We start from the raw sequence: 21,493 nt of genomic DNA on the forward strand, positions 1-21,493 counted from the left end.
CCCAGCCCTGCATGACACCCGGACAGTCCCTCGCAGCTGGCACATGGGGACCTGACCCCACCACGGCAGCCGGCCCCCGCCCCAGAAGCAGCAAGGCCCGAGCAGGAGAGCGGCCGAGAGCCCTGCTGTGAGTGCTGGGGGACACGAGGAAACAGCGAGGGATAGCGGGGGACGCTGGGGGACAGGGGATTTCTGGCTCCGTGCTGGGGGTCAGAGTGTGCGCATGCCCTGGGGGTGCCCGGGCAACCTGTCCTCCCGGCCCTGCCCACAGGCACGGGGATCTCAGGTGGGGAAACTGAGGCACAGGAGAGGGGACCCGGGCCTGTTCCGAGATGGAGGTCCCCTCCGTCACCGGGTCCAGCAACCCAGGCACTGGGACTGGCCAAACTGGGGGGCACCGACCGAACTGGGGACATGCAGCTGGCATCCCCCCACCCCTCTGCCGCCCTGCCCGCTGTGCGGCTGGAGACGCAGAGCCCAGCACCGGTCCGTTACCAGTGCCAGGGTTGCCGCAGCACCTGCCTGCAACGGGCCACGGAGGCCTCGCGGCTGCAGCTCGCTGCCTGAGCATCCCACACATGCCCAGCATGGCCAGGGCTCAGCAAAGCCCCCGGCCTCGGCTCCTGCCCATCCCAGTGGCCCGCGGCAGCGCCGTGCCCCATGCTCTCTGCCGGCCTGCTGCGCCGATGGGCCAGGATGCAGAGTTACTGACCGATGGCATGATCCTGCCCGAGACCTTCCCCCATCGGGGATTTTGGCAGGGATGGGACTGGGGGGGACAGTGAAGGGGTGCAGAGCTGATGAGGCAGCCGGTAAGTTGTGCTCGGGCAGCGCTGGAAGAGCAGGTCCTTGGCCCCGTGCTGGGTCAGAAGGGCAGCGAGAGGTAAAAAGCCAGCGTGCAAGGAGAAGGAACCAGTGATGGAGGCAGGAGTGCTGGATGAGGGGATGAGGGATGCTCGGGAGAGCCCTCTGGCCAGCCGAGCACGAGGCAGCAGGAGCTGAAGGACCAAAGAGCAGACAAGGATCTGGCAGGAGCCAAGCCTGTCACTGGAAGGTGACGATGCCGCCGCTAACCTCGGTGCAGACATGGCCAAAGCGCTGGAAATGGTTTCTAGGGAAGGGAGTGAGCTCCTGGCGGCTGTAACGGCTCCCCCAGACAGCCTCTGGGCACCACCGGGTACCGCTTCGACACCATCACCTGGGCACTTGCCCCGAGCCCAGCGGAGCCTTGGAGCAGCACCAGGGCAGGCAGCCCACGGCTGCAGCCAGACACCGGCCGTGTTTGCAGGAAAGCACCGGAGAAGAGAGGAGGGCAGGGAAGAGCCTCCAGATGATCGGAAAGCGCCTGCCCGGCAGGAATGCAGGCAGCTGCCACTCTGCCTGCGCGGTGAGGAGAGCAGAAGGAGGATGAGCACCATGTGCAAGGGCCCTGCGGGCAGGTCACACCGGGGGAAGGAAGGGCTTTGTAATGCTGAGGGGAAAGGGCTGAACACCAGCCCGAGGCTGGAAGGTGAAGCCTGACCTGCTCATGGCACCCATGTTCGTGATACCCATGCTCACGCACCGTGCTCACGGCACCGTGCTCATGCTCCCGCCGGTGCCTGCTGCTGCTGGCCTCCAAATCAAGAGCTCTGCCGCACACAGGAGCCGGCGGCAGGGCACCCCCGGGGCTGTCTCCACCCCACTCCACACTGGTCCCCACATTGGGGTGTGCCGCGCTGACCCACACTGGCTCAGCCCATCTGGTCCAGCTCCCCTTGGCCACCGCGGTCAGCCTGGCACTGGGGCTGCACCGTGACCCACGACCAACCACGGCATGCCCAGCCCAGCAAGCTCCCCCCAGCCGTCTGTACCGTGCTGCCAGCTATGGCTTCTCTGCTCCCTCAGCTGCCTGCTCTGTGCCTCGTGACTGCAGCAGCATCTGCATCGCTCGTCTCCATCCCAGCCCTGCCTCATCCATCTCCATCCCAGCCCTGCCTCATCCGTCTCCATCCCAGCCCAGCCTCTCCCAGCTCCATCCCAGCCCTGCCTCATCCGTCTCCATCCCAGCCCTGCCTCTCCCTTCTCCATCCCAGCCCTGCCTCATCCGTCTCCATCCCAGCCCTGCCTCATCCGTTTCCAGCCCAGCCTCTCCCAGCTCCATCCCAGCCCTGCCTCATCTGTCTCCATTCCAGCCCTGCCTCATCTGTCTCCATCCCAGCCCTGCCTCTCCCCTCTCCATCCCAGCCCTTCCTTGCTTGTCTCCATCCCTCGTTCAGCATGCCCGGCAGTAGGTCTCTATGCTGATCCGGGTCAAGAAGGCCCCGAGAGCCAGAGCCTGATGCCCCTCGTTCTCACCCTGTTTCTGCTCCGCAGTGTCCCATGGTGCCAGTGCTGACACCCCAGCTCTGTGTCCCCTCTGCTGCCAGCTGTCTGTCCCCCGCTGTGGGGAGAACACGGCCCCCCATCCTGGCTCATGACTGGTCCATGCTGCCCCATCCCACCGCCCGGCACCTCCCGGCCAAGAGAGATGGCGGCAGCGGGGCCACAGGCCGGCATGTGCCTGGGGGGCAGCCAGGGCCAGTGCTGGGCTCCCCCGTGGCCTGCGCTGGAGCCGTGTACCCCTTTCCAGCTGCGGAGAGTGGAGCCACTCCTGCCCATGAGCAGTCACGGCCAGGGAAGGCGCTGGGGGGGGGGGGGAAGCCTGTCCTCGGTGAGCGGCAGCTCTGCTGGGGCCAGGAGCCAGCAACAGGCACCATGCAGCCCCAGGGAACCTGGTCCCCGTGGGGACCCTGGCAGGCAGCCCACCAGCGTGCCATGCCCGCGGTGCTGCGGCGGCTCGCCCCTGCCCAGACAGGAGCACGGACGCAGCTGGCACGAGCCGAGGAGCGGGTGCCCCGTGTCCACAGTGCTGGGGTCTGCAGGGGAGCCGTGGGTGTCGCAGCAGGCAGGGGCGGCAGGGCTGGGAGCCCTCCCCGAGCTGCACACACGGATCTGCACTCGCGCTCACGGACGTGACACACCCATGGACTGGCGGAGGCCAGGCCTCGCTGGGGTCCCCCCAGTCCAGCCCCTGGCTCCGTCTGGGCCACCCAGAGCCGCTTGCCCAGGACCATGACCAGAGTCTCCAGGGACGGAGATCCCACCACCTCCCTGGGCAGCCTGTGCCTGTGTCACCCTCACACTGAGGACTGTCCCCTGCTGCTTAGAGGGACCCTCCTGGGGTCCAGTTTGTGCCCATGGCCTCTGGTCCTGGCACTGGGCACCACGGGAAGAGCCTGGCTCTGTCCTCTTGGCACCCTCCCTGACATGGATTCAATCCCCCTGAGCCTTCTCTGCTCCAGGCTGAGCAGCCCCAGCTCCCTCAGCCTTTCCTCATAGGAGGGATGCTCCAGGCCCTTCAGCATCTTAGCGGCCTCTCGCTGGACTCTCTCCAGTCTGTCCACGTCTCTCTTGTACTGGGGAGCCCAGCACTGGACCCAGCACTCACGGGGTGGCCTCCTCAACCAGTGGGCAATACTCCTAACGCAGCCCAGGACGCCATTTGCCTTCGTTGCACGAGGACCTGCTGCTGGCTCATGCTCGGCTTGGTGTCCACCGGGATCCCCAGGGCCCTCTCTGCCAAGCTGCTTCGCAGCTGGGAGCTCCCAGCATGTGCTGGTGTCTGGGGCTGATCCTCAGCGCGGCGCTGAGCCCACCGCCTCGCGTGCTCCCTGCAACGCCCAGAGCAGCACCGGCACCAGAGCTGGCACCTCCTCGGCACCAGGGCAGCGTGGCCCCAGGACCGCACCATGCACACACCTCCCGCTCTGCCCCTGGCACATGCAGGGCTGCCATGCAAAGCGGCACAAGCATCGGCGGTGGCGGGCACGCTCCGGGGCAGGCTCGCATGCAGGCTGGGGCACGCCTGTGCCGCGGGGCACCTGCACCGGCTGCGCCGGCAGGACGAGAACCGACCTCCCCTCCTGCCCGCCCTGTTCCTGCCAGGGGGAGTGGAGCCCAGCAGGAAGGGCGGTGCGTGCGAGGGCAGCCCACCGCTCTGATCGGCTGCCCCCACCCCAAATCCTGCGTGACACGGAGGGGTTCAGTCCTTCCTCCTCCTCCTCTGGCAGCGCTCCCCAGCCCGGGAGCCGCTGCAGCCCGGACCCCTCCCGGGGACGGCATGCCGGGCAGGGCGGTGGGGGTCAGGGGTCCCCGGAGGGGCGCAGCAGGCGCCGGTGGGACCGCGGGCAGAGCTGCAGCCCTGTAGCGGGGAGCCCTCAACGCTAAGGTCTTACTTTTCTCTGCGGCCTCCAGGAGTTTCCTCCTCCCGCGTTTCTTCTGGGGGTCGGAAGGGGCCAGCTCACCCTCATCGGCCGGGGCGTCCAGGCCCTCCTTGGGGGTGCAGCGGCCGTTCTCCAGCGCCCGGCCCGTCTCGCCGTCTGGCAGGCTCTCCGTCTCGTCCTCCTCGGGGCGCCCACCCTTGGGGCTCGTGCCGCCCTCCTCCGCGCCCTTCCACTGGGCACCGTCCCCCTCCACGTCCCCGTTGGGCAGCAGCTCGGCAGGGCTGGCCTCTGGGCAGGGCACGGGGCACTTGGGGACAGCCGCGATGTCTTTGGGGGTGTCACTGCTTTCCACCTGCCGAGAAGGAGAGGGAAAGGAGCTGCGATGGGCGCTGGCAAGGGGGGGCACGTCCCCGCTCGCGCCCCACACGCGCCCCCAGCCCGCACCCCACCGGCCACCACCGCTAGGCCCCACGGCGGGAGCCCTCGCACCACCTTGGTGCAACCAGCCCCATCCAGTCCCTGTCCCCGTCTCCCTGCCCTGACCCCACTTCCCCGCGGCAGACGGCACGGTGCGAAGGGCATCTCCAGGACCACAGCCCATACCCCCAACAGACACGGCTCCATGACGCGGTGATAATCTGGGGACAAATACGCATTACACCAAAAAGACCAAGTTTCACCTCCTGCATCTCAGGCATGCTGGGCTGCCGCTGCCTGCAGGGGCTGGCAGGGTGCCCCAGGGTGGGACGGGGCTACAATGGCACCCTAAGGTCCAGGACACATGGCCATGGCACCCTCAGGACATTGACATGCTGTCATGATGTCATGAGGACCATCACACAACGCCATGGCACCCGCAGGACCAGGATATATGGATGTGACATAATCAGGACCAGGACATGCTGCTGTGACACCATCAGGACGAGGACATGCTGCCATGGCACTCTTAGGACCAGGACACACTGCCATGGGATGTCAGGACCAGGACAAGCTGCCGTGGCACACTCGGGACTGGGACACATGGACATGACACCCTCAGAGCTGTGACACACTGCCATGGCACCTTCAGGGACAGGACATGCTGCCATGACATCCTCAGGAGCAGGACACATTGCCATGGCATCCTCAGGACCAGGACACAGTGGCACAACACTTTCAGGACCAGGACACGCAGCCATGGCACCCTCAGGACATTGGACACCCTGCCACAGCACCCTCAGGACCAGGACACATGGCCATGGCACCCTCAACACTAAGAAACACCCTGCCACAACATCCTCAGGACCAGGACACGCTGCAGTGACACCCTCAGGACCAGGACACATGGCCATGACACATTCACGACCAGAACGCAATGCCACAGCACTCTCAGGAGGAAGACACACGGACGTGACATCATCAGTACCAGGACACACTGCCATGACACCCTCAGGACAAGGACACACTGTCATGGCACCTTCAGGTCCAGGATACAAAGCCATGACACCCTCAGGACCAGCACAAGTGGTCACGACACCTTCAGGACCAGGACACATAGACATGATATCCCCAGTACCAGGACATGCTGTCATGAAACCCTCAGGACCAGGACATGGTGGTATGACACCCTCAGGGCCAGAACAAGGCCACGGCACCCTCAGGACCAGGGCTACACTGTATTGACACCCTCAGGACAAGGACACACAGCCATGACACCCCCAGGACCAGGATATGGTGCCATGAAATCCTTAGGATCAGGAAAAACTGCCATGGCACCCTCAGGACCTGGACACAGTGTCACAACACCTTCAGGACCAGGACACACTGCCATGACACACTCAGGGCTAGGACACAACGGCATGGCACCCTCATGACGAGGACACACAGCCATGGCACCTTCAGGACCAGGACACACTGCCATGACACAGGCAAAAGCAGGACATGGAGCCATGGCCTCCTCAGGACCGGGACACAGAGCCACAGCACCCTCAGGACTGAAATACGCAACCATGATGCCCTCAGGACCAGGACACCATGCCATGTCACACAACCAGGCAGCTGACCTGAACTAACTGAAGAGCAGCACAAAGGAACTCCAGCCACTCCAGCCAGTAAGACAGCTTCATCGGGGGCCCAACTTAAATGCCTCTGTGCAAGCGCACGTAGCATGGGGAATAAACAAGAGGAGTTAGACGTGCGCACGCCTGCAGGGCTACGACCTTATTGGCATCACGGAGACGTGGTGGGATGGCTCCTATGACTGGAGTGTTGGGATGGAGGGATACAGGCTCTTTAGGAAGGACGGGCAGGGGAGATGAGGAGGGGGTGTCGCCCTCTATGTCCATGACCAGCAGGAGTGCCTGGAGCTCTGCCTGGGGATGGATGAGGAGCTGACTGAGAGCTTGTGGGTCAGGATTAAAGGGAGGGCAGGGACAGGTGACATTACGGTGGGGGTCTGCTACAGGCCACCTGACCAGGAAGACAGAGTGGATGAGGCCCTCTATAGACAGACAGGAGCAGCCTCACGCTCACGAGCCCTGGTCCTCATGGGGGACTTCAACCACCCCGACATCTGTTGGAGGCACAACATGGCAGGACATAAGCAATCTGGGAGGTTCCTGGAATGCGTCAATGATAACTTCCTTCTCCAAGCAGTAGAGGAGCCAACGAGGAGAGGTGCTATGCTGGACGTTGTTCTCACCAACAAGGAGGGGCTGGTGGGGAATGAGAAGCTCAAGAGCAGCCTGGGCTGCAGTGACCATGAAATGGTGGAGTTCAAGATCCTTAGGGCACCGAGGAGGGCGCACAGCAAGCTCACTACCCTGGACTTCAGGAGAGCAGACTTTGGCCTCTTCAGGGATCTGCTTGGTACATTACCATGGGACAAAGCCCTGGAGGGAAGAGGGACCCAAGAAAGCTGGGTAATATTCAAGGATCACCTCCTTCAAGCTCAGGAGCGATGCATCCCAACAAAGAGGAAGTCAGGCAAAAACGCCAGGAGGCCTGCATGGATGAACAAGGAGCTCCTGGACAAACTCAAACACAAAAAGGAAGCCTACAGAGGGTGGAAGCAAGGACAGGTAGCCTGGGAGGAATACAGAGAAATTGTCCGAGCAGCCAGGGATCAGGTTAGGAAAGCTAAAGCCCTGATAGAATTAAATCTGGCCAGGGACATCAAGGGCAACAAGAAAAGATGCTATAGGTACATCGGGGATAAAAGGAAGACAAGGGAAAATGTGGGCCCCCTCTGGAACGAAACAGGAGACCTGGCTACCTGGGATATGGAGAAGGCTGAGGTACTCAATGACTTTTTTGCCTTGGTTTTACCAGCAAGCGCTCGAGCCTCACCGCCCAAGCCACAGAAGGCAAAGGCGGAGACTGGGAGAATGAAGAGCCGCCCACTGGGGGAGAAGATCAGGTTTGAGACCATCTAAGGCACCTGAAGGTGCACAAGTCCACGGGACCTGATGAGATCCATCCGTGGGTCCTGAAGGAACTGGCAGATGAAGTTGCTAAGCCACTACCCATCATATTTGAGAAGTCGTGGCAGTCCGGTGAAGTTCCCACTGACTGGAAAAGGGGAAACATAACCCCCATTTTTAAAAAGGGAAAAAAGGAAGACCCGGGGAACTACAGGCCAGTCAGTCTCACCTCTGTGCCTGGGAAGACCATGGAACAGATCCTCCTGGAAGCTATGCTAAGGCACATGGAGGACAAGGAGGTGATTCAAGACAGCCAGCATGGCTTCACCAAGGGCAAGTCCTGCCTGACCAACCTAGTGGCCTTCTGTGATGGGGTGACTACATCAGTGGACAAGGGAAGGGCTACAGATGTCTGTCTGGACCTCTGTAAGGCCTTTGACACGGTCCCCCACAACATCCTTCTCTCTAAACTGCAGAGGTATGGATTTGATGGGTGGACTGTACAGTGGGTGAGGAATTGATTAGGTGGTCGCATCCAGAGGGTAGTGGTCAACGGCTCAATGTCCAGATGGAGACTGGTGATGAGTGGTGTCCCGCAGGGGTCCGTATTGGGACCGGTACTGTTTAATATCTTCATCAATGACATAGACAGTGGGATCGAGTGCACCCTCAGCAAGTTTGTAGATGACACCAAGCTGAGTGGTGCGGTCGACACGCCAGAGGGATGGGATGCCATCCAGAGGGACCTGGACAAGCTGGAGAAGTGGGTCCCTGTGAACCTCATGAGGTTCAACAAGGCCAAGTGCAAGGTCCTGCCCCTGGGTCGGGGCAACCCCCAGTATCAATCCAGGCTGGGGGATGAAGGGATGGAGAGCAGCCCTGCCGAGAAGGACTTGGGGGTACTGGTGGGTGAAAAGCTGGACATGAGCCAGCAATGTGCGCTCGCAGCCCAGGCGGCCAATCGTATCCTGGGCTGCACCACCAGCAGCGTGGCCAGCAGGTCGAGGGAGGGGATTCTGCCCCTCTGCTCTGCTCTGGTGAGACCCCCCCTGGAGTGCTGCGTCCAGCTCTGGGGTCCTCAGCACAGGAAAGACACGGACCGGTTGGAGCGGGTCCAGAGGAGGGACACGAGGATGACCAGAGGGCTGGAACACCTCTGCTATGGAGAAAGGCTGAGGGAGTTGGGGTTGTTCAGCCCGGAGAAGAGAAGGCTCCGGGGAGACCTTATTGCAGCCTGTCAGTACTTAAAGGGGGCTTATAAAAAAGGTGGGGACAGAGTTTTTAATAGGGCCTGTTGCGACAGGACAAGGGGGAATGGCTTTAAACTAAACGGGGGGAGAGTTAGACTAGACAGAAGGAAGACATTGTTTACGCTGAGGGTGGTGAGACACTGGCCCAGGTTGCCCAGAGAGGTGGTGGATGCCCCATCCCTGGAGACATTCCAGGTCAGGCTGGACGGGGCTCTGAGCAACCTGCTCTAGTTGCAGATGTCCCTGCCCACGGCAGGGGGGTTGGACTAAATGACCTTTAGAGGTCCCTTCCCACCCAAACCATTGTGTTACATTGCACACCATGTAACGTCACGATCAGCAATAAAAAGGGAGTGGAGGGGGTTTGGGTAAGTTAAGACATCTTTTGCTCAGGAACTGGCTGGTCTACCCGTGGGTGGTGAGTGATGGCCTTTGCATCACTTGGTTTGTTTTGTTTTCTTTCCTTTCCCTCTTCTGCCACTTCTTCTCTTATTTAACAGTCCTCATCTCGACCCACACGTTGTCTTGCTTTTTCTCTTCCTTTCCTCTTCCCCCGTCCCACTGGGGATGGGTGGGGGAGTGAGCAAGCGGCTGTGTGGTGCTGAGCTGCCTGCCGGGGTTAAGCCACAAGATACCCTCACCAGGACACATTGCCATGACACCCTCAGGACCAGGACACACAGCCATGGCATCCTCAGGACCAGGACACATGGATATGACACCCTCATGACCAAGACAAATGGAGGTGACACCATGAGGACCAGGACACAGAGCCATGGCACACTCAGGACCAGGACACACTGCATGGCAGCTTCAGGTCCAGGACAAGTAGCCAAGACAACCTCAGGACAAAGACACATTGCAATGACACCCTCAGGAACAGGACACAATGCCATGGTGTCCTCAGAACAACAACACATCGATGTGACACCCACAGGAGCTGGACACACAGATGTGACACCCTCAGGACCAGGACACAATGCCATCGCACCCTCAGTACCAGGACACAACATCATGACACACTCAGGACCAGGACACACCGCCATAACACCTTCAGGACCAAGACACACTTCCATGGCAGCCTCAGGAGCAGGACACGTGGACATGGCACCCTCAGGACCAGGACACTGAGCCACGGCATCCTCAGGACCTGGACACATTACCATGAAATCCTTAGGATCAAGACAAACTGCCATGGCACCTGCAGGACCTAGACACATGGACATCATAGAATCACGGAATGGTTTGGGTTGGAAAGGACCTTCAAAGACCATCTAGCCCAACCCCCCCTGCCATGGGCAGGGACATCGTTCACTAGATCAGGTGGCTCAAAGCTCCATCCAACCTGACCTTGAACACTTCCAGGGAGGGGGCATCCATAACTGCTCTGGGCAACCTGTGCCAGTGTCTTGCCACCCTCATCGTAAAACATTTCTTCCTCATGTCCAATCTAACCCTACCCTCTTTCAGTTTAAAACCATCGCCCCTTGTCCTGTTGCTACAGGCCCTGGTAAAAAGTCTTTCTCTCTCTTTCTTATAAGCCCCCTTTTACATATTGAAAGGTTACAATAAGGTCTCCCCAGAAACAGGGGATACAATGCCATGGCACCCTCAGGACGAGGACACAAGGAAGTGACGCTACGAGGACCTGGATACACTGCCAAGAGACCTTCAGGACTAGGACACACTGCCATGACACCCTCAGGACCAGGACACAGTGCCATGGCAGCCTCAGGACCAGCAGACATGGACATGACACCCTCAGGACAAGGACACAATGGCATAGCACCCTCATGACGAGGACACACAGCCATGGCACCTTCAGGACCAGGACACACTGCCATGTCACCCACAAAAAAAAGACATGGAGCCATGGCCTCCTCAGGACCAGGACACAGAGCCACAGCACCCTCAGGACCAAGATACATAACCATGACACCCTCAGGACCAGGACACAATGCCATGAAATCCTCAGGAGCCGGACATGCTGTCACGACACCCTCAGGACAAGAACACGCTGCCACAACATCCTTAGGATAAGGAAAAACAAAGCCATGGCACCCTCAGGAGCGGGACACATTGCCATAGCACCCTCATAACCAAGACACAATGCCACGACAACCTCAGGACAATGACACATGTCAATGACACCTTAAGGAGCAGTATATACCGCTATGGCACCTTCAGGAGAAGGACACAATGCCATGACGCTTTCATGGCCAGGACAAATGGCCATGAAACCCTCAGGACATTGGACACACAGATGTGACACCAGGAGGGCCAGGAAATACTGCTGTGGCACCTTCAGGACCATGACACTCCACCATGGCAATCTCAGGACAAGGACACAGTGCCAGGATGCCCTCAGGACAAGGACACACTACCATGGCACCCTCAGGATCAAGACAAAAAGAGGTGACATCATGAAGACCAGGACACAGAGGCATGGCACTCTCATGGCCAGGACACATGGCCATGGCACCCTCAGGTCCAAGACACACTGCCATGACACTTGTCAGCTGCAATAACACCCTCAGGACCATGACACAACGACATGGCATCCTCAGGACCTGGACACCGGGACGTGACACCCACAGCACCAGGACAGAAGTATGTGACACCACGAGGACCTGGATACACTGTCATGGCACCTTCAGGACCAGGACATGCTGCCATGACACGCTAAGGAACAGGACACGCTGCCATGACAAACTCTGGACCAGGACACACCACCATGACACCCTCAGGAAAAAGACACACATCCACAGCATCCTTGGGATCAAGACGCAAGGATGTGACACCATGAAGACCTGGATACAATGCCGGGGCACCTTCAGGACCAGGACAAACTGCCATGACACCCTGAGGACCAAGACAAAATGAAGATGACACCATGAGGACCAGGACATGGAGCCATGGCGCCCTCAGGACCAGGACACAATGCATGGCAGCTTCAGGTCCAGGACCAAGGCACACCTCCATGGCACCCTCAGGACCAAGACTCACTGCATGACACCCTGAGGAGCAGGTCATTTTGCAGTGAACACCCTCAGGACCAGGACACAGCACCACGGCACCCTCAGAACCAAGACACAAGGGATGACAGCATGAGGACCTGGATACACTGCCATGACACCTTCAGGACCAGGACAAGCGTCCATGAAACCCTCAGAACCAGGACACAAGGCCAGGACACTCACAGGAGCATGACACATGGCTATGATGCCCTCAGGACCAGGACATGGTGCCACGGTACCCTCAGGACAAGGACACACTGGGATGTCACCTGGCCACTCCTGTCCCCATGTCGGTGAGGACAGCCCCTGTGCAGAGGGGACACTCGTGCTGGCCGTCCTGCCCAGCTCGCCTGTGCTGCAACGCCGTGGTGCGGGCCCAGCGTCGGGTCCCCCTCATTCCCGCCTGTCCCCATCAGCGTCGGGGACGGATGTGGGGCCACCCTCCCCGGGACGGCGGTGCGTGTGTGCGCTTGCGCGAGAGACAGGCGGAGCCAGGGTCCGCGACGGCTGTGCGTGTGTGCGCGCGACAGGCAGAGCCAGCCACCGAGGCGTGTGCGTGTGACAGGGAGGGACGAGGCATGTGATAACCACGTGTGTGCGTGTGCATGGCAGCAGGGACAGCCCGTGTGGGTGTTCCTACGTGTGTGTGCGCACAACGGGCAGAGCTGGGGACCGTGACGCCTGTGTGTACAGGCGACAGGCAGAGCCAGGCCCCGTGACAATCCTGTGTGCACACGCATGTGCAAGTATGACACACAAATGTGGCCCACGGTGTGTGCGAGTGGGAGAGTGAGAAAGAGTGTGACAGGCACAGCCGGGGCCCGTGACGTGCACGCGCGTGTGTCAGATGGGCAACGCCAACACCCGTGGGCGGGTGTGTGTGTGTGACAGGCAGTGCCAGTGTGTGCGACGGGCGGTGCCAGTGTGTGCGACAGGCGGGTGTGCGTGTGTGACAGGCGGTGCCGGCGCCCGCAGGAAACGTGGAGCCAGCCCCGGCTCGCGAGCGCAGCGACAAAGCGGTGAGCGTGCGTGAGCGTGAGACACGGGGGAGGACCGTCTGCGCCGGCACTCACCGGCACGCCAGGCCCAAGTGCGCGCCCGTGTGACAGACAGTGCCGACGTGAGCGCGGCAGACGGCAGTGATGAGCGCGCGAGCAAGGCCGCGGGGCTGGGGATGGCATCACTGGTCCCCTGCCATGCCGCCAGCCCCGGGGGAGCTGCACGGCACGGCACGGCACAGCATGGCATGGGCTGGTGGCGGCGGGAGCGAGAGCGGAGTCAGAGCGAGAGGAACAGCCCGGCTCGGCGGTTTCCGTGGCGAAGGAGAGTGAAAGTGCTGCTGCGTCACTGCGACAGCCAGTGCCCGACGCGCGGCATAGCCGCAGCAGGGTGGGCTCTACCTCCGCCGCTTGCCCGGGCCCCGGTCGGCCCCACTACCACAGTGCCGGGGAGCACCCAGTCCCCTCCCGGGTGTGCTCCCGGAGGGGCACAGGCTCACCCCATGCCGGCCCCTGGGGGGGCCCCATCCCTGGGGCTTGGCCCTCGCCGGCACGGCACGGTGGAGCCATTCGGGCACCAGCACCGTCCTCCTCGGAGACCTCGTATGCTGCCCACGGGCATGGGGTGCCCATCCCGGCCTCACCCCAGCTCCCTCAGCACCGGTGGCCGAACACCCTAAGGACAGACACCCGCGGGCGCTGCCGGTGCTTCCCGGTGCCGGGAGCTGGGGAGGTGGCACCCGGCCCCGTTTCCTGTGCCCCGTGCTCGCCTCCGCCAGCGTGCGCACCCAGAGCCCCGCGCTTGCCTCCGCCAGCTTGTGCGCCCCCAGCTCCACCCTTGCCTCCCCATCCCTGTCCCCCCCCCGGGACCCATGACAAGAGGCTTTGCAAGAAGCTGGGAGCACCGGGGGCTTTGCAGGATCCCAGGGACGGAGGGAGAGGACCCAGGTTTGCTCCCAGCCCAGCCGTGCCCAGCCCTGCCTGGCCAAGGCGTGCTGGCATGTGGGGGGGGGGCGGCAGGCAGGCCCTGCCTGCCACCCTGCCTGGGCTGGAGCAGGGCCCCCCCATCTCTGTGGCAGTGATGCCAGGAAACGTGGCCGTGCCATGGGGACAGGCAGCCCACCGGCACCTTCCATATGCCGCCGCCCCCACCTCCGCCCTGGCCCTCCCGGCTCCCCATGTCGCAGGGGGGCCAGGGTGCCGGGGGGAGTGTGGCGCGAGGCTGGCGCGGTGCCGGGGTGGCATGGAGGGGAGCCGGCTGCAGGGACCCTCTTGCCTGTCCCCAGCAAACTACATGTCCCAGGATGCACCGTACGGTGGCAGGGTGCCAGGGAGCAAATGCTGAGCTGCCAGCCAGGCTTGGCGTAAGCCAGGGTGCCTGTGGTGCTGCCGGACTGCCCGCGGTGCTGCCCACTCTCCCATGCCCCGGGGCCACCGGGAAGGGGGCTGGGGAGGGGATGTCGAGGCCGAGGCTTGGGGCAGGATCTCTGGGGGGGCAGCAGGTGGCGGGGGAGCCTTTGCTCTCCAGAGCTCCCCGGATTTGCACCGCCGCCACCGCCGCTCGCTCCCCCGCGGGGCGCAGGAGCCCCCTCCCCAGGCGCGCCCGGCGGGCGGCGGGGAACGTGTGCCGCTTACCATGGCGCATCCCCTCCGGCTGACGCACAGACCCCCCGTCCAGCTGCCGCCCGCCCGCGCGCGCGCAGGCGCCTCCTCCCCGCGCTGGCAGCCGCGGCCCCGCGGTGGCGGGCGCTTCCTGCTCGGCCCGGCCGCCCCGGCTTGGTGGCAGAAGTCACTTCCTCCGCTCGCTTGCTCGCTCGCTGGCCCCAGCCCCAGCGTGCGGGGGGCCGGGGGCTGTTGTGCAGAGGGGCCGCGGGTGGAGCCGGGAAGGAGGGGACAAGCCGCCCCGCAACCCACAAGGGGGAAGGGGCTGGCGGGGCAGGCGGGGGCGTTGGGGACCAGTGGGAACCTTCGCAGGGTGTCTGGCAGCACCGGTGGGGAGCCACGGCCATGTCAGCGCAACGCCTGCCCGCCCGCGGGGATGCACGGAACCACTCCCAAAGGCGCTCCCGCTGTGCCGAGCTCGCACCGCGCAGCCCCCCACCGCAGCGCCGGCCGGAGCCGGGCTGGCCCTGCTCCCACCTGGGGACAGTGCGGTGGTGTCATTCGTGCCGGGGATGTGCACACACCAGGGCGGGGGCCACTGCACACCCACGCGCCACGGACATGCGAGCCACCGCCGACAGTCCCGGGGGTGCCTGGCAGCCCCTCCCCATGCCGGACAGCCTCCCGGCTGGGGCCGGCAGCAAAGCCCAGTCCCCGGGAAGGGCACGGCTCAACCAAGAAGACACTGTTGCCATGGGGAGGGTGGAGGTGTCGTGCCCTGCCGCCGCGTGGGAGCTCCTGGCCGTGAGCGAGTGTGTGCGCGGGGCGACAGAGGCTGAAGGACAAACCTCAGCGTGGCCGGTCGACGGACGCTGCAGCCCTGGGAGGCCTGGACACTGACCGCAGTGGTGGGATGGGCTGCGGGGATGCCGCGGTGCGCCTGGATGTGGCCCCGGAGCAGCGGAGGGAGCTGGCGCTGGCAGTGAGATGGATGCCGGAGAGCAAAGTCCCTGGCTGGTGGAGGGGAGGGAGCTGCCAGCGCCGCTGTGCCTGCGCCCGGGCCTCACACCGGCTCTGGAAGTGATTGTGCGACGCACGCTCCGCCTGGTCCCCCCGTGCCCGCGCTCCGCCGGTGCCCCAACCGCCCCGTCTCAGTGCGGCCGGGGGGCTCAGTGCGGCTGGGGGGCTCAGTGTGGCCGGGGGGCTCAGGGCAGGAGGAGCTGCGGGAGGGGCCAGAGCTGTCTCGGAAGGGGACGGGGCAGCCTGGACCAACGGGGATGGAGGGAGACTCGGGGAAAACCGAAGCGGGGCTCACGGGCTGCACCCCGGCCCTGCACGCGGGGGTCCCTGTGAGGGGCTGTAGCTGGAGGGACAAGCGGGGGTCCCCCATGTCACTCATGGGAACAGGCCGGGGGTCTCCGTCCCCGCAGCGGGCCCCGTGGCGAGCGGGAAGGGTCCTGCTTCCCACTGCGTCCCCCCCATCCCCCGCACGCCAGCATCCCCCAGCTCCCCGGCTCGCCCCGAGCCACGGCAGGAGCCGCCCTCCCTCGGGGTCCCCGGCTGCCGTCCCCACAACGCGGTCCCGGGGCCGGGCTGCAGCTTGTGGCAGGGGCCCAGCCGCTCCCAGCCCCGCTCCCACCTCCCGCTCGGGGCCGCATCCTGGACAGCGCGCCGAAAACAATCGCAGGGGCTGCGTGGGCTTCCCGGGAGGAAACGGGAAGGCCAGCAATGTGCTCCAGATTAGGTGGCTGCGGGGGCTGGCAGAGGCACGGCTGCGGGGAGCTCGGTGCGGCTGCGTGGGGCTCAACCCGCTCCTCCGGCGGGACGGGGCCTGGGGGGCCACGCAGACGTGGAGGCAGCGGGAACACGGTGGCACGCGCTCCCCTCGGGGCTGCGAGGCCCTGGCAGTGGCACCGGGATTAACTCTCACCGCTGGCCCCTGGGCCGGAGAGCGACACCCTGCCGGGACCACGCACCCCTCGCCGGGAGCCGTGCTGCCCCCTCCCCATGCTGGGCCGCGGCCGAGCGGAGCAGATGGGGCTGCCGTGCCACGTGCTGCCCCAGTGCCGCGGCCCTGCTCCGGCCCCGCCCTTGGCAGCCCCTTCCCGCCAGCACGGCAGACCCCGGCCCACCACGCTTTCAGGAAACAGGTGTCACCGTGCATCTGCCGCAGCCCCCACCGGCACGGCACCCGCTTGGCCCCGGCTCCCTGTCCGCAGCGGGGTGCTCCCCGGGCCCTGTGGTGCTGCCGGACAATGCCAGGAAGCCGTGCTGAGCAGGCGGGTCCCTCCGTGTCGTGGTGGGACGGGGGGCATGTGGGAGGTTAACCCCGGGACGGGACAGGCACCGCGTGCACGACGGGGAGGCAAAGCCCACCCGGCACCGTGGCTGGCATGCCCCAGCACGGCACCCATCCAAAATCAGCCTCCCTGCACCCTCATGCCTCCAACCCTGCAAAAGCCTGGTGCCACCCCAGCCAAACCTGGCGCCCCGGCTCCGGCCCTGCTGCCGCTTCCCTACCTGGGTTGGGACTGGACCCCAGCTCACCGGGCCCCCCACGCCACCGGCATGTCCCGGTGCTGCCGCTCAGACACCGCTGCCGGGCTGGAGAGGCGCAGGGGAAGGGGAGGCCCGGATCCACCCCGCAGCCGTGCCCCTCCCCGGCCGCCCCGGCGCCCGTCCCCATCCCCGAGGAGGGCCCGGCGGCGGGTCTGCCTTCCTGCCCACCCACCCGCTTCCTCCGCGCCGGCCGGGCCCTGGGAACAAGCACTGCCTTTCTCCCGCTCCCCTCCCCTCCGCTGGGCCCCCGCCAAGGACGCTGCTCCGCCGGGAGCCCGCCGGGCTGGACGGCCCCGTGCCGGCCCCGCCGCATTGCTCGCTGCTGGGGGGATGCCGGCGGGGCCTCGGCTGTGGGGAGGGGCCTGGCTGTGCTGGGGACGCATGCTGATGCTGGGGATCGGTCCCTGTGGAGAGATGGGGGACAGCCCCGATACACTGCAGCCCTCGGGGAGCCTCGCGCTGACCCCAGTCCCGAAGCACCGGCGGCAGCTCCAAACCCACAGGGCCCCTGCCCGAGCCTGGGGAGCTGCCAGGCAAGGGGGGACACGGGCTGGGGCAGCCCCTGGGCCATGCCCCTTTTGCTAGGGGGAAGGTGCCGGGAGAGTCACTGCCATCCACGGCACCATCCGCAGAACCACTGGCAGAGGGGGTGTCCCGCTGCTGAGCCCCTGCCAGGCCCGGCTGGGGTTGGGGGCACTGGTCCTGGAGCCACGGCACGGCATGGTTCGACACAGCATGGTTCAGCACAGCACAGCGTGGCTTGGCACCACATGGCACGGCATGGCTCAACATGGCACGGCGCACCACAGGACAGCACGGTATGGCCCGGCCTGGCTCGGCACAGCTCAGAACGGCACGGCTCGGTGTGGCACGGCATGGCTCACCGATACTGTGATACCCGTCCCTGCAGGCCTGTCCCCAGCCAGACCCCCTGGCTGCCCCCTCGCAGAACGGGGGTCCGGGGGGGCCGCCCGCCTTGGCCCTGCAGTGTGCTGGGGCAGCACCCCCCCGGGCCCTGCGCACCGGGCCGACAGCGTCACACCCCGGGGCAAAACGCCTCCGACACCTGGGAAAAACAGAGGGGCTGGTTACTGCCTCCGGGCAGGGATCCCCCCACCCTGCCCGCTCTGCCAGGCAGCTGCTGGCTCCTGCCGGGGTCCGTCTCTGCCCGTCCCTGCGGCCGCTCCTCAGCACCGCTGCCCCCAGCTCCGGCGTGGGCAGGCCTGCCTGCAGCAGGCATCGGCATCTCCTCCTCCCGCGTCCCTGCCAGCTCCTGCCTGTCCTCTGCACCCCGCTGAGCCCCCTGCGGGGACCCAGCCCTGATGGGGGCCCCAGGGCTGAGCTCCTCGCCACATGGACGCGCTGGGAAGGGAAGGCAGCAGCAGCATGGGTCCTCGGTGCCCAGACCCCTGCCGGCCCCACGTTGAGCCCCCTGTGCTGGCAAGCTCCGTCCCCAAGCGGGGCTCATGTCCCTGCCCCGGGTGCGGGCTGAGGTGGGTGCTCAGCACCCTCCTGCAACACATCTGCCTGCTGGGACCCCGCGAGCAGGGGCTTGGGGACCCTCAGACGGTCCCCAAGGAGCCAGCCCGCTCGCCCAGTGTCCCCATGCCGCGCGCCAGCTCCCCTCCACCCCGGTCCGGTGCCCCCGGCCAGGGGCTGCTACTGCAGGCGCCAGCACCGCAGGGCTCTCCAGCGGGGAGGATATTTTTAGCAGCCCACACCCGGCCGGGGCTTTCCCCGGCCTCCTGGCAGTGCCCGTGGGGCCGCGGGGCTTGCCAGCTCTGCTCGCTTGGCAGCGGGAGCCGCCGGGCGGCTGGCCGGGCCGGCGCTGTGCACGGGGCAGGTGCGGCGCATGGGAGCATGCAGCAAGTGCGCGCGGGACGGGCACGCGCTGCGAGCCGGCCGGCTCTTCTGCAGGAGGCACCAGGAGGTGCCTGGTGCCGTGGCACCACTGCCATCCATCCACCCTGCTCTGGACCCGCCATGCCGGAGGGGGCTCCTGGGGCCGCCTGCTCCGATGGCCAGAGACCTCCTGGTTCCCAGGCTCCGTCTGTTCCTGACGACTTTCCCCATTTGTTCCCGTGCCAGCATTGTTCTTCTACTGAAACAGCTCCCCCCGCCCCGGCACGTACCTCCTGCCCCGCCGGATTTACAGCCAGCGCTCGGAGCCCGGCCACCCGCTCCCCCACCGGCTCCAGGCCCCGCGCCCCATCGTGCCCCGTCGCACCCCCGCCCGCCCCAGGCGATGCCGTCCCAGCTTCCCTGGCCCCGCCGCGACAACAGCACGGACAGCATGGATCGGGACAGGCAGCACGGATCTGGACACATCCAAGCACAGGATTAACCCTTTCTGCAGCCAAAACCTTTGCAAAAAGGTTTTGCAACCTTCTAGCAGCGAAGGAGCCCTGGCCCTGCTTGTCATCCCCCGCAGGGAGCTCTGCCCCTCTGTCCCCTCCCATGGGACGAGGGGATGGGGACGCTGCCCGAGCCCTGCCTGCACCCGGGCCCAGGGCGATGATGTGCACCTTCCCGCCGGGGCTTCAGCATCAAAAGGAATCTCTGCTCCTCCTCTGAACACCGAATTCATGGTGGCACCAGCAGCTGGCGGCGGGACATCCGGCCAGCCGGCAGGGAGGAAGCCACCATGGCTCCCCAACTGGCACCATGACACACCACAGCTCGGGAGGGCCAAGCCACCGCCTCCACGAATCCCTCCCGGCCCCGGGTGCCCTGTCCCGCAGCCCCAGCAGAGCTGGCTACTGCCCAAAGCCCCGAGCACCCCCTGTCACCCCGCAGCACCCCTCCGCGGGCATGGCAGCCTGCGAGCACCCCGGCACTCTCCTGCGCCTGCCCCTTGGGCAGCGGCACCGCCGGGGCCCCGCGAGACGCTCCCCGAGATGAGCCGTTTCAGCTGCTTTGGTGCATGGCAGGCCGTGATCCCGGCCGGCCGGCCGGGCTAGTGAGCCGGGAGCTCGCCCAGCCCCGCACACTTAAGAGTGGGCATCGCCTGCGTGGCAGGAGCCGGGGAAGCTGGTGGGGGCTCGGCCCCGAGCACTGACATCCGCCTTGTTATTGCAGCTGCTGGCACGAGCCCAAGAGCCGTGCATCATTGCCCGGGGAGCCGGGGGCTCCACTCCCTGCGCCCAACTGCCCTGGCAGCTGGAGGAGGGCTGAGCGGCTTCATGGTGGGGGGCGGGACGGGGGTGCCAGCCCCCCAGACAGGGAGCAAATGTACGGCGGGGCCTCGACCGAAGCTGCGCCGAGCGGAACGCTGCTGCTGCAGGGCGCAGGAGGGGCTTGCCGGGGGCTGCGGGGAGGAGGCGGCGCTGGGGGGCCGGGGGGGGGACGCTCACCTCCTCCTGCTCCGCTGCCCTCGGGCTCTCCTCCCGGCCGGAGGCTGCTGGGGCGGCGAGCGAGCAGCTGCGTGCCCCGGCACGCAGGGGAGGCGGGCCAGCCCACGGCACGCCGGGAGCCGTAGTCTCCCGCCAGCGCGGCGCGTCCGCTGGGTGGCGGGGCAGGACGGCCCCACGGGGGGACGCCCTGCCGCCCCCCACCTGGCCCCCGCGCCCGGCGCCCGCTGGCTCACCTGGGCATGCTTGCGCTTCCGCCCGGGCCGCCCGGCTTTCCTCATGGGCGTCCCCGGCTCCTGCTTCTCCTCCTTGCTCTGGTTCTCCTCAGGCTCCTCTTCCCCCTGCGAGCCGGAGACAGAGAGGACGGTTACGCTGCCGGCCCCGGGGCCTGGCAGCCTGGGGTGCTGGGCACGGCTCCGCTCCCACTCGGCGCTGGGATCGCTGGCACCATGGGTGCACCGCAGAGGGCCGTGCATGGCTGGGTGCCTGGCCGGCAAGGCAGGAGCACTACCGGCATCACCAGGCCAGCGGGCCCCAGGGCACCATTAGAAGGGCGATTGTGGATCCTGCCAGGGCTTGGGCTGTGGCACGAGCCGCCATGGGGCTACACGCCTTCACCGGGTGAGCCCTCCTGCACCGTGCCCTTGCTCCGCGGCTGGCTCGGGGGTACATGCCCGTTCCTGCAACCCGCTGGAGCCCTGCGCATGTGGGACTGGGGGCTCTTGCACCGTGGCATGCGGAAAGGGCTGTGTGGACCCCACGGCACAGCACGGCACGGCACGGCACGGCACGCCTGCAGGGAGCCGTGCAGCTCCCTGGGGACAAGGGCAGGCAGCAGGAGCCAGGGTGCCCTCAGAGCAGGCAGGCAGGTGCCTGCTTCACCGCGCTGCCCCCAGCGCGGGCGCTTCGGGGGGCCGCGCACCCCTCTCCATGCTCTGACCCGGAGCAGCTGCCAGCACCCCGCCGCCCCGTCGCCCCCCTCCCTGGCGCCGTGCCCCAGCCCCGGGCACTGGCAGGGTGCAGCGCCGGCATGGGTGGTGGAGCAGGAACGCGGCTCCGGGAAATGAACCTG

The 21,493-nt window shown here is 65.5% G+C and overlaps 1 protein-coding gene across 2 annotated transcripts in view; it reads right to left on the minus strand.

The window, feature by feature from the left end:
• Positions 1 to 21,493, minus strand: part of DNMT3A (DNA methyltransferase 3 alpha) — a 49,107-nt gene that overhangs the window by 19,922 nt on the left and 7,692 nt on the right. The window contains exons 3-4 of one of the 2 annotated variants that reach the window (XM_076332450.1): positions 20,658 to 20,762; positions 4,326 to 4,596 (exon numbers count right to left, since the gene is read on the minus strand). In XM_076332450.1, the coding sequence (XP_076188565.1) occupies positions 4,326 to 4,596; positions 20,658 to 20,762 (376 nt within the window). Of the gene's footprint in view, positions 1 to 4,256; positions 4,597 to 20,657; positions 20,763 to 21,493 lie in introns of both variants that reach the window. The other variant, XM_076332449.1, reaches the window with a different exon arrangement.

Source organism: Aptenodytes patagonicus, chromosome 3 (genome assembly GCF_965638725.1).
Source record: "Aptenodytes patagonicus chromosome 3, bAptPat1.pri.cur, whole genome shotgun sequence".
NCBI lineage: Eukaryota > Metazoa > Chordata > Aves > Sphenisciformes > Spheniscidae > Aptenodytes > Aptenodytes patagonicus.